Genomic DNA, 10,518 nt, shown 5'->3' with positions numbered 1-10,518 from the left:
TGAATTATGATGGTTAATTGATGAAATGTGAGATTAGAGCTCCCCTTTTTATTTTTGAGATTAAAGGGTTGAGCAGTGAAAATGTATTTAATGAGTATTGTTAGTAATGTGGTGTATTGCACAAGTTCGTTTTAGTCCATATGAGTATGGTTTGAGTGGTGTTGGTAGCTTTTGGCTTTTGGTAAGAGGTTTGGGCACACAAGTCTTGTGTATTTGTGAAAAAGAGTGAATTTTAAAATAAGTATCGAACTTTTAAATGAGAGATAATTTAATTATGAAACTAAAGCCACTGGCTAGAGTTAAGGGAAAGCCTTTTGTAAACAGTTAGATCACATCAATCAGACATCAAATGAAGAAATGAGGCATGTCGAAAGTTGCCCTTAAGTGCTATTAGATGATAGCAAAAATATGTTGTTCAAAGCATGCAATGCACCACAGTGCATGGCACAAAAGCTCATGAGCCGCAGCACATGCCTCATTTCCTATGCCATTTTACTATTTTCTAATTTCAAGCAAATGCACTGATTCTCTTTGAGATCCTATGCTTTTGCATATAAATCGAACTCTAATATTCAATTGTAAGATCTTTTAAGGATGTTTTAAATATTAAAAATTTAAGATTCCATTTATATAATTTGTTAAGTTTAGTGATTACCATGATTTTTAGAGATAAGGGAGGATTAGTAAGGGTAATCTTACTTATCTCTCCTCAAATTTTACACCCATCAATATGATCATGCAATCACTCATGCTCAAGTATTTACATGTTTGCAATTCATAATGGCAAGTTCATTTATGGATATTTATCAAGCTATAACATGTGAGCATAGTATACAAGTCCACACACCATTTTATAAATATAATCAACACGTACTTCCATATATCAACCTTCCTCCATACACATATACCGTTACTCATTTCCTCATTCTCATATCACAATCATCATTAACATGACACAACATGTGATTTTATTCATTTTATCATCATATCATAATTTATGAAATCATCATAGTCTCGATTGTATTTTATAAAAGATGAAAGATGGGAATTTAAATCAACTAACACACAATTACACAAAGTATATTTCCTTGATTACCTCAAACCCTTGAGTGATCAAAGGTTATCCCTCAATAATTGCTTCCAAAGCTTGGTTTCAAGTCAAATTGATGCACGAGATGATTGATCTATAATCAATCAAATTCACAATCATCAATGTCACATTTTTCAAACTATTAACTTCCTATTTGAACACTTAACTACTCTATAATATCAACCTCTTAAGCTTATTCCCAACCAATAGGTACATTAACTCTCATTAACTATAATTGACTCATATGGGCATGAGTAATATTGATTACAATATCTAATGACCTAAAATTATCAGTCTAATGCTTAGGGTTTACCTCAAAATTCAAGACACAATTACTCAACTTTATAGAAATTTCAAAACTAAGGATGGAAAGCTTGAACAACTCCCTTTAGTTCCAACAATTATCAATAAATCCATTAAACATCATTAATGGAGTCCAACCTCCCTCTCAACCAAAATATATGTAATTTTCGTCCAGAATAAGAAACTCAAGTTTAAGGGTGCTCAAAATCATTAATACTAAGTTTAAACAACTCAAATAATTTCTATTAATTCCATTTAAGTCAATGGGTTTAGACTTATAGCCTCAAGATTTAAAAATCACTTTTACCATTAAACCTTAGCTTCCAAATCTATTAAAAGAGGAAAATGGAGGAAGATTGGGACTTGAAAAACTTACCTCAAGTGATTAAAAGCTTTAAAATGCTCCCAAAGCTTCAAATTTTCGAGCCCTAGCATAATCCTTAGTGTTCTCCTTCATCCTCTTGCTTAAACCTCTATTCTCTCTCTATTTTTCTAATTGAAACTCGACCTTATTACTTTCAGATCTAGTCCGTGAATGGGTTCCTTCTAAGTTAATTAAAACATTATAAAATTAAAAAAAAATAAAAATCCTCATAATCTTTCAGAAATTAAAGAATACACATTTAAAAGTCTAGTAAGAAAATTCAAATCTTAGTTAAAAAATAATTCATTTTTTATAAATACACAAATATAATAATTATAAAAAAATAAAAAATATCAAAAATTTTATACTGTATATTGATATTTATTAAATTATATTAAATTAATTTTAAAATAAAATAAAATTAATAATAACATAACGAGTGTAGGGTCAGGGCTTCGGATGAGCGGGTCCTTTCTGGCTTTAAACGCATGTTCCATAAAAGAAAAAATAAATAAAAATATAACAGGGCTTGAAGGATTGCTCGGGTCCGAGCTCTTTTTCACAAAGCTTATCAGGGCTAGGCTCTTAAGCCCGGTTATTTTAAAAAATTTAATTTTTAAAGCTCAAACTTTTATTTAAACAGAGCTTTCAAGCTCGACCCTTTAGACCCAACCCTTATTCCCGACTTTACATAGAGGTACTTCCTCTCTTCTTTCAGCCGATTGTGATGTAGCAGATAATATATGCCATGACGCATGGTACAAAACCACACGCCTCCACTTTCTCTTTCTTTTAGGCCTACTTGGCTCACACTTGCTCTCGAACCTATTGTCTAAGGTTATTACTAAGCTTGAATGGTCCCTTAATCCTCTTTAACTGTTCCCTACTTCAATTTCCCTTAATTAGACTTAATTGTATCATTAATAAATCAAGGATTAAAATTCCAAATATTACAAATGTGGAGTTACATTTGATAACATCTCTTAGAAGTTCTGAGTCTTGAAGGATAATTCTTTGCCAGAGTTTAAATTTAAATTTAAACAAAATTTCTTATGTAGGTATATAAATATTATGGATCAAGATTTGATTTAAATTTAAATTCATGTTTTGTTATAAATTATTATAATTCTAAATTCTCTTTTAAATTATGGTTATTTGAAATTATAATTACTCTAACTCTCTTGTTTTTCTCTTCATATTTTTACTATTGATATCTCTATTTTTTTGTCTCTCATTTCATCTCTCGTCCTTGTATTTTACTAACTGAAAAATAGAGACAAGCTTGTTATTATTAATTTTTTATTTTTATTTTAAATTTCATCTTGCTTCTCGCATACCTTTAAAATTATTTAAGCTATATATCTAAATAACAGATTTAAAATACATGATTTTTAAATATATAATTTAAAATTTAAATTTAAATTCATCAATAGAAATACTGTATCAGTTTTATTTTAAATGAGATGAGAATCATTTCAGGGATGACACACTGACTCGAACAAAGAAAAAAAAAATGATAATCCAACCTTTAGGTGAAAATTAAAACAACCTAGCCACTTACTTGTTATTAAAAACAAATACTTGTGATAATAAGAGTAATATAATAATATAGTATAGTCAACTTTCGTAAAAATTGGACTTTAGTTTTGCATTGGTGAACCGAGTTTTCACGCTGTCACTGTCTTTCTTTCTTTTCTTATTTAAATCATGACAGGGAAACCCTGTGCATTTACCCTCTTCATAAAGCAAGATTTGATAACCAGTTATTTTCATATCTCATAATAGCTGAGATCCACAATAGTGAAATTAATATTTCTTTAATTTGTTTGTCTCAAAATGAGAATTTCTATAAAAAAAATCCACAATTATAATCTATAGATAAATAATTAGGTATTAAATATGAATATTTTTTAACAACAATTCGAATCTTGGTTTTAGTCCTTTTCACTAGATATAATTTTGCTAATAAAGCTGAGAAAAGAAACGAGAAAAAAGGAATCGAAAGGTGACGAGACAAAGATTTTCAACGTTGGCGCTGGCCCAAACCAAAAGCAGTGACGGATGGTCTACTTTTGCACAACTTGCCCTTGTGTGGTCATAAATGACACTGATCCACGGCTTCTTGCTCTGCATCTTCCATCATGTCGGTGTCACAGCTGAGTTGGATAATCTGTTCCCATCCTCCTTGAATCATTTAAATTATTTTTAATATATTTTATAAAAAATGAAAAAGATTTCAGATCCCATTAATTTGATCTTAAAATAAAAAAATTCATTTTTCTATCTACTAACAATAAAAAGAATTATTTTTAATATTTTTTAGTATTTAATAAGGTAAAAAAGTAAAGAAGAATATAGAAAATACTGAAATATCCTATAAATAAGATTAAAATTAATTTTCTCTTTCTATCCTATAAATAAAATTAAAAGAGTATTTCTCACCATAAATTTTCACATAAATATGATATATTATATCATCTATACCCTATTTAATAAAAACATGTTACTATGATAAATAGCATCTTCTTTGTCAAAAAATGTAATTTGGTGTGTGAAGAATAAATTTTTTCAGAATGATGGGAAAAAAGAGATTATGGATATTTTTTAATTAAAATAATAAAACCTTCAATTTATAGATTAAAAATGCTTGAATTTAATTAATTTGTTTTGCAGCTAAAAAACACCGCCACAATCGACAATTTTATTGTAGAAATACGATGCTTTGTTCAGTTTGTTGGAAATAATGGGGAGAACAGAGATACAGTGGGACCAAACGTAAGCTTGAACGTTAAGGCCATGTTTGGTATGCAGCATTGAAGGGTTGGGTTTGGCATTGGCATTGAATAAGGCCCAATTTAATGTGTTTGGTATAAAGCATTGGCTCTTATTTGGGTTTGCTGAAACCCACCTAGGTGGGATTACACAAACCCATCTCCTACCTGGTACTGAAAAATTAAACCTGGGTTTATAATATTTTATGACAATATTATCCATGGTTATAATATTTTTTGACAATAGTGCCCCTGTTGAGTTTTGCCCTGATAAAAGTCATCAGCATTGCAAACCTCAAGTCGAACGCATCTCCATCGGCGCCACAAGAGACTCATCCATCGTCCATCGATCTGCCCTGTTGCCATCTCCTTCATCGCGCCTTCAGGTACTGTTGCTCCGTCCTCCCCCTTCGTCGATATTCTTCTTCCATCTTCTTTGTATTTGGCTTTTCCTTTTCCTTCAGGTACTGTTGCTCTGTCCTCCCCCTTCGTCGATATTCTTCTTCCATCTTCTTTGTATTTGGCTTTTCCTTTTCCTTCAGGTACTGTTGCTCCGTCCTCCCCCTTCGTCGATATTCTTCTTCCATCTTCTTTGTATTTGGCTTTTCCTTTTCCTTCAGGTACTGTTGCTCCGTCCTCCCCCTTCGTCGATATTCTTCTTCCATCTTCTTTGTATTTGGCTTTTCCTTTTCCTTTAGGTACTGTTGCTCCGTCCTCCCCCTTCGTCGATATTCTTCTTCCATCTTCTTTGTATTTGGCTTTTCCTTTTCCTTCAGGTACTGTTGCTCCGTCCTCTCCTTCACAAATGATTGTTTGTAGGTTTTTATCTGCATAATCTTTAAAATTTTTTGAAATTGTAAGAGCCAAACCCTTTCAAGAATCCTATTACATCTGTCAAGAAAACAGAACCGATTGCATAAGAAATAATACAAAATGTATATGAGAGGCAGATATTGCGTACATACCTACTGTGGGTTCAGGAAACCTCAATCTCATTTTCTTTAGTCTATACGTCAAGAAATCAATAGGCATTCTCTTCATTTACTTAGGCATAAATTCAACTGTGGGTTCAGTGTCTTTTCCTTTCCTCTTCGTATTACTAGTTTAGGATACTATTTTCTATTTTGTAGTTTTTGAAGCTGAGATTAAATTTTCAGAGCATCAAATCTTGTTTAGCTTTGTAATTGTAATAGATGAATTGCTGTGCAATATAAAAGTGTTATCATTTTCAACAGCTTCATTACTTATCATTTTCAGCAGCATCAAATATTGTTTAGCTTTGTATTAAATATTGTTTAACGGCATTTTGAAGCAACAAAAAAGAAGCAGCTCTGAATCAATCAAACAATATCTGTCTGCTTAATTTTCCAATATTTTAACCAATTTGTTAATAACTTATTATCTATTTGACCTATTGGACACACACATCACCTCTTCTACTTAAAAAAAATCTATAATTATAATTATGTTAATGTGAAGACAGTTTTAAAGTTGAAAAATCAATTTATGTTTATAATAATAATTAACCATACCTGATGATAGTTTTGAATTCAAATATAAATAACGTGCTTTAAAAAAAAAAATAAAATAACATAAAGATACTGTTCTAAGACATGTTTTTATTTTTTAAATATTTAAATCTGAAACACTTATCTAATTTTTTATTTTATAATAGAAACCATACCTTTGTTTTTTGTTTTGTTTTGTTTTGATATTAAGACAAAGTTAAGAAACAATTGGGAAGAAAAACTAATTGCAGAATAAAATAAATCAAACAGGTCCTTGATCATTTGCTATACTAATACTATTTTATACTTTTATATTGCACAGCAATTCATCTATTATTTTTTTTGAAGAGTGTTATCACTGTGATTTATTGTTAACCACTAATTACTTTTATTCCATTACATATGTTAAATATTAATCTTTTATATATCTGTATAATTGGTACACAGTTATGGCACTATCTGAGGAAAAGAGAATACTATTACGTTTGTTTCTCTTCTGGATGAGCATGACTGAGGCAGTGTATGCGTTTTGTATTTGTATGTGTATGACTATCATACTAAGGAGACGAAGAATCAGACATATACCTTACAAAATGGATTTTATTGCTAAGAGATCTTACCTAAAGAGAATGATGTCTAGCAGTGATGTAGCCTGTTACAACTTACTTAGAATGCATAGATCAACATTTGATAAGTTGTGTTCTATGCTAACGGATGTGGGTGGTCTTAAACCTAGTAAGAACATGCTTGTAGATGAACAAGTTGCCATGTTTTTACACATACTAGCACATCATGTGAAGAATAGAGTAATACAACATAACTTTGGTAGATCGGGAGAAACTATTAGTAGGCATTTCAACTCAGTACTTACTAGTATGATGAGACTTGGAGATATGTTGTTGAAGAAACCAGAGCCAGTGGCTGATGACTCTAGCGACGAAAGGTGGAAGTGGTTTAAGGTAAATATATATGTTATGTATTTATCATTATTTTTGAAAGTTGTGTGAACAATTTGTATTAACTTTTTTTTACTTTTCTATTTTATAGAATTGTTTAGGCGCCTTGGATGGAACTCACATCAAGTTAAGAGTTCCTTCTCTTGACAAGGCAAGATACCGGAATAGGAAAGGAGAGATAACTACAAATGTGTTGGGTGTTTGCTCACAAGATGGTTTCTTTATATATGTTTTGCCTGGGTGGGAAGGGTCCGCAGCAGATGGACGGGTTCTTCGTGATGCCATAAGTAGAAGGAATGGCTTGAGGGTTCCACAAGGTCACTATTACTTGGTTGATGCTGGGTACACCAACTGTAAGGGATTTCTTGCACCGTATAGAGGGCAAAGATACCACTTAAGTGAATGGAGAGAAGGGCGACATCCTAGAAGTGCACAAGAGTGCTTTAATATGAGACACTCTTCTGCACGAAATGTAATTGAGCGGTGTTTTGGTATTTTGAAATTAAGGTGGGCTATACTAAGAAGCGCATCTTTTTATCCCATTCGAACACATAACCGAGTTATAATTGCTTGTTGCCTCCTACACAACTTAATTCGTCAAGAAGGTGTAGATCCACTTGAAAATGAAGTTCCAGAAATGGGTGTTGATATGGACGGGATGGAAAACACCCCAATTCAAAACATGGATGCTTCTGATGAATGGGCTACCTTTAGGGATACTCTTGCTAATGAAATGTTCACCACTTTTTCTTCTAATAGGATATCTAGATGAATTAGTTATTTCATTTAAACATTATTGTTTGTTTGAATATGTTAATTTTCTTTGTTTCTTTGAGTGTGGTGTATGGTATGATAGAACATGTATTATTGTTATGTCCTTAATAATAATATATTGTCATATTGTCTTATTGTTATTTAACCTCTTCTCAAGTTCTAACATTTTCTTCTTCTAGCTGAACAAACATGTCAAGTAGGTCTGGAAAATCAGACAAGCACATGTGGACACCCGAAGAGGATGAATTATTAATTCAATCCATGATGGTGCTACATGATAAGGGAGAACTTGTATCTGACAATGGTTTAAGGCCACGTGTCTTAAACACTTTGAAGGACATGCTTGATGGTTTGATACCTGGAAGTGGTATTAAAGCCCATCCCCATATTCAGTCAAGAGTTAAGAAGTTAAAAATTAACTATGGTGTGGTTTCTGACCTTCTTAATTTATCTGGTTTTGGTTGGGACCCTGAAAAGAAATGTGTGACAGCTCCCAAGACTGTTTGGGATGAATATGTGAAGGTAAATTTGTTTTTTCTGGTTTTTTGGCTGTTAGTTTCTGCTGTTTCTTTCTGCTGCTTATTTGTTCTTTCTGGTTTTTTTTGCTGTCAGTTTCTGCTGTTTCAATTTTTGCTGTTTATTTATTTTTTCTGGTTTTTTGGCTGTTAGTTTCTGCTGTTTCTTTCTGCTGCTTATTTGTTCTTTCTGGTTTTTTTTGCTGTCAGTTTTTGCTGTTTCAATTTTTGCTGTTTATTTATTTTTTCTGGTTTTTTGGCTGTTAGTTTCTGCTGTTTCTTTCTGCTGCTTATTTGGTATTTCTGGTTTTTTTTGCTGTCAGTTTTTGCTGTTTCAATTTCTGCTGTTTATTTGTTTTTTCTGGTTTTTTGGCTGTTAGTTTCTGCTGTTTCTTTCTGCTGCTTATTTGTTCTTTCTGGTTTTTTTTGCTGTCAGTTTTTGCTGTTTCAATTTCTGCTGTTTATTTGTTTTTTCTGGTTTTTTGGCTGTTAGTTTCTGCTGTTTCTTTCTGCTGCTTATTTGTTCTTTCTGGTTTTTTTTGCTGTCAGTTTCTGCTGTTTCAATTTCTGCTGTTTATTTGTTTTTTCTGGTTTTTTGGCTGTTAGTTTCTGCTATTTCTTTCTGCTGCTTATTTGTTCTTTCTGGTTTTTTTTGCTGTCAGTTTCTGCTGTTTCAATTTCTGCTGTTTATTTGTTTTTTCTGGTTTTTTGGCTGTTAGTTTCTGCTGCTTATTTGTTCTTTCTAGTTTTTTTTGCTGTCAGTTTTTGCTGTTTCAACTTCTGCTATTTATTTATTTTTTCTGGTTTTTTGGCTGTTAGTTTCTGCTGTTTCTTTCTGCAGTTTATTTGTTTTTTTCTGTCGCAGGTAAACAAGAAAGCTGCTAAATGGAGAAACAAGACTTTCCCCCATTATGATGAGCTATCTAATATCTTTGGGAAGGATAGGGCAAATGGAAAGGATGCTCAAACGTATGAAGATATCGTTGAAGAGTTTCATGATCAACATGGGTTTACTTCACCCGTAGAAGATACTCCTACTGAGCACATTCCAACTGATTCTCAAATGGATGGATCACATGCCAATACTTCACCACAAGAGAACTCTCCAACTGAGCTGTCCCCTTCTGATGCAACTTCCGGAGCGAAAAAGAGGAAGCGAAACAGCACTGAAGCTCAACCTTCCATGCTTGAAGGCATGAAAATGATTGTTCAAACACTAGCTGATGGGTTGAAGGAGTCATCTGAGCGTTTTGGCATGCACCTTGATAGAGTTGAACGTGAGAAACGTATTGATGGCATGAGGTCGTCTCTCCTTGTTGAGTTGAAGAAGGTTGAAGGACTTTCCCACCAAGAACGTCTCAAGGCATATGTGAAGATTATTGGTGATGAGAATATGCTAATTGGCTTTTATTCCATGCCTGAAGAGGATAAAGCTGATGTGATTCGCGAAATAATAGCATAAGCTAGTATTAGTGTCACTTGATATTTTGGTGTATCTCGATTTTTTGGTGATCCTTAGTAAAGTTGCAAGAGGATCCTTTATATGTAATGTCATGTTTAGATGTCTAATTTTTTGTGTAAGATATGGCATATCTTACTTGGGTGCTTGGATATATGAGTAGCACCATTGACTATATTTTGTTTCAAAGTAAGATATAGAGTATCTTGCTTCCTTGACCTTATTAATTATGATATGATAAATGACATCCTTTGTTTCATGTTTTATAGAGCATCTATTGGAAGTTTATATAATAGTAGTATATATACAAGTATATATACACTAGCTTAATTTGATCATAAAGTTGCAACTTGGTTCCTTGCCCATATGAAAATGCCATCAAATGAAAGAATTTGATCAGGAATTCTATCAATTAGGGGGGAAGTTTTGATCAAAATATTGCAAAATTTGATTTTATTTTATAACAATACTGAAATTTTCATTTTTGAATGTTAATTATGAGGTGGACGAAGAGACTGATGCAGCATAAAACTTGGAAAATAAATAAACTATAGCTTCAAGTTCAGACTTACATTTAAAGATCCATGGCTATTATAACCACTTGCAAAATTTACAAAAACTTGTGATATAACACTTGCAAATTCCACAGAATCAGAGATATAACCACTAGATTGGAGCCATATAGCTACAGACTTCATAAATAAATCTAAATGCTATATTATATATATACATACACCTCATTTAATTTAGCCACAGAACACAAGCTTGCTTCTTGATG

General features: G+C 32.2%; 1 protein-coding gene across 3 annotated transcripts; it reads left to right on the top strand.

Moving 5' to 3' along the window:
- Positions 1-4,757: 4,757 nt before the first annotated feature.
- LOC129302252 (protein ALP1-like) lies at positions 4,758-10,006 on the top strand. Of its 3 annotated transcripts, none has more exons than XM_054940990.1 (3): positions 4,758-4,914; positions 7,946-8,288; positions 9,147-10,006. In XM_054940990.1, the coding sequence occupies exons 2-3, from the start codon at positions 7,956-7,958 to the stop codon at positions 9,741-9,743; spliced, it is 930 nt and encodes a 309-aa protein (XP_054796965.1). In that variant the 5' UTR covers positions 4,758-4,914; positions 7,946-7,955; the 3' UTR covers positions 9,744-10,006. The 3 variants fall into 3 exon arrangements, with proteins under 3 accessions (XP_054796965.1, XP_054796963.1, XP_054796964.1); XM_054940989.1 differs by lacking the exon at positions 4,758-4,914 and adding an exon at positions 6,866-6,995; XM_054940988.1 differs by lacking the exons at positions 4,758-4,914; positions 9,147-10,006 and adding an exon at positions 6,399-6,995 and having other exon boundaries at positions 7,084-7,959.
- The last annotated feature ends 512 nt before the right edge of the window (positions 10,007-10,518 follow it).

Source organism: Prosopis cineraria, unplaced genomic scaffold (genome assembly GCF_029017545.1).
Source record: "Prosopis cineraria cultivar Desert tree isolate PC_DT_omini unplaced genomic scaffold, ASM2901754v1 PC2, whole genome shotgun sequence".
NCBI classification, from domain to species: Eukaryota; Viridiplantae; Streptophyta; class Magnoliopsida; order Fabales; family Fabaceae; genus Prosopis; species Prosopis cineraria.
The sequence above is the reverse complement of the archived record's forward strand: the minus strand, read 5'-3'. Positions and strand labels throughout refer to the sequence as shown.

Bases quoted from the DNA above. Each gene is read 5' to 3' on its own strand.
- LOC129302252 (XM_054940988.1), top strand. From the start codon at position 6,486: ATGGCACTATCTGAGGAAAAGAGAATACTATTACGTTTGTTTCTCTTC. The intron at 6,996-7,083 runs GTAAATATATAT...TCTATTTTATAG, and splicing joins AAAGGTGGAAGTGGTTTAAG to AATTGTTTAGGCGCCTTGGA.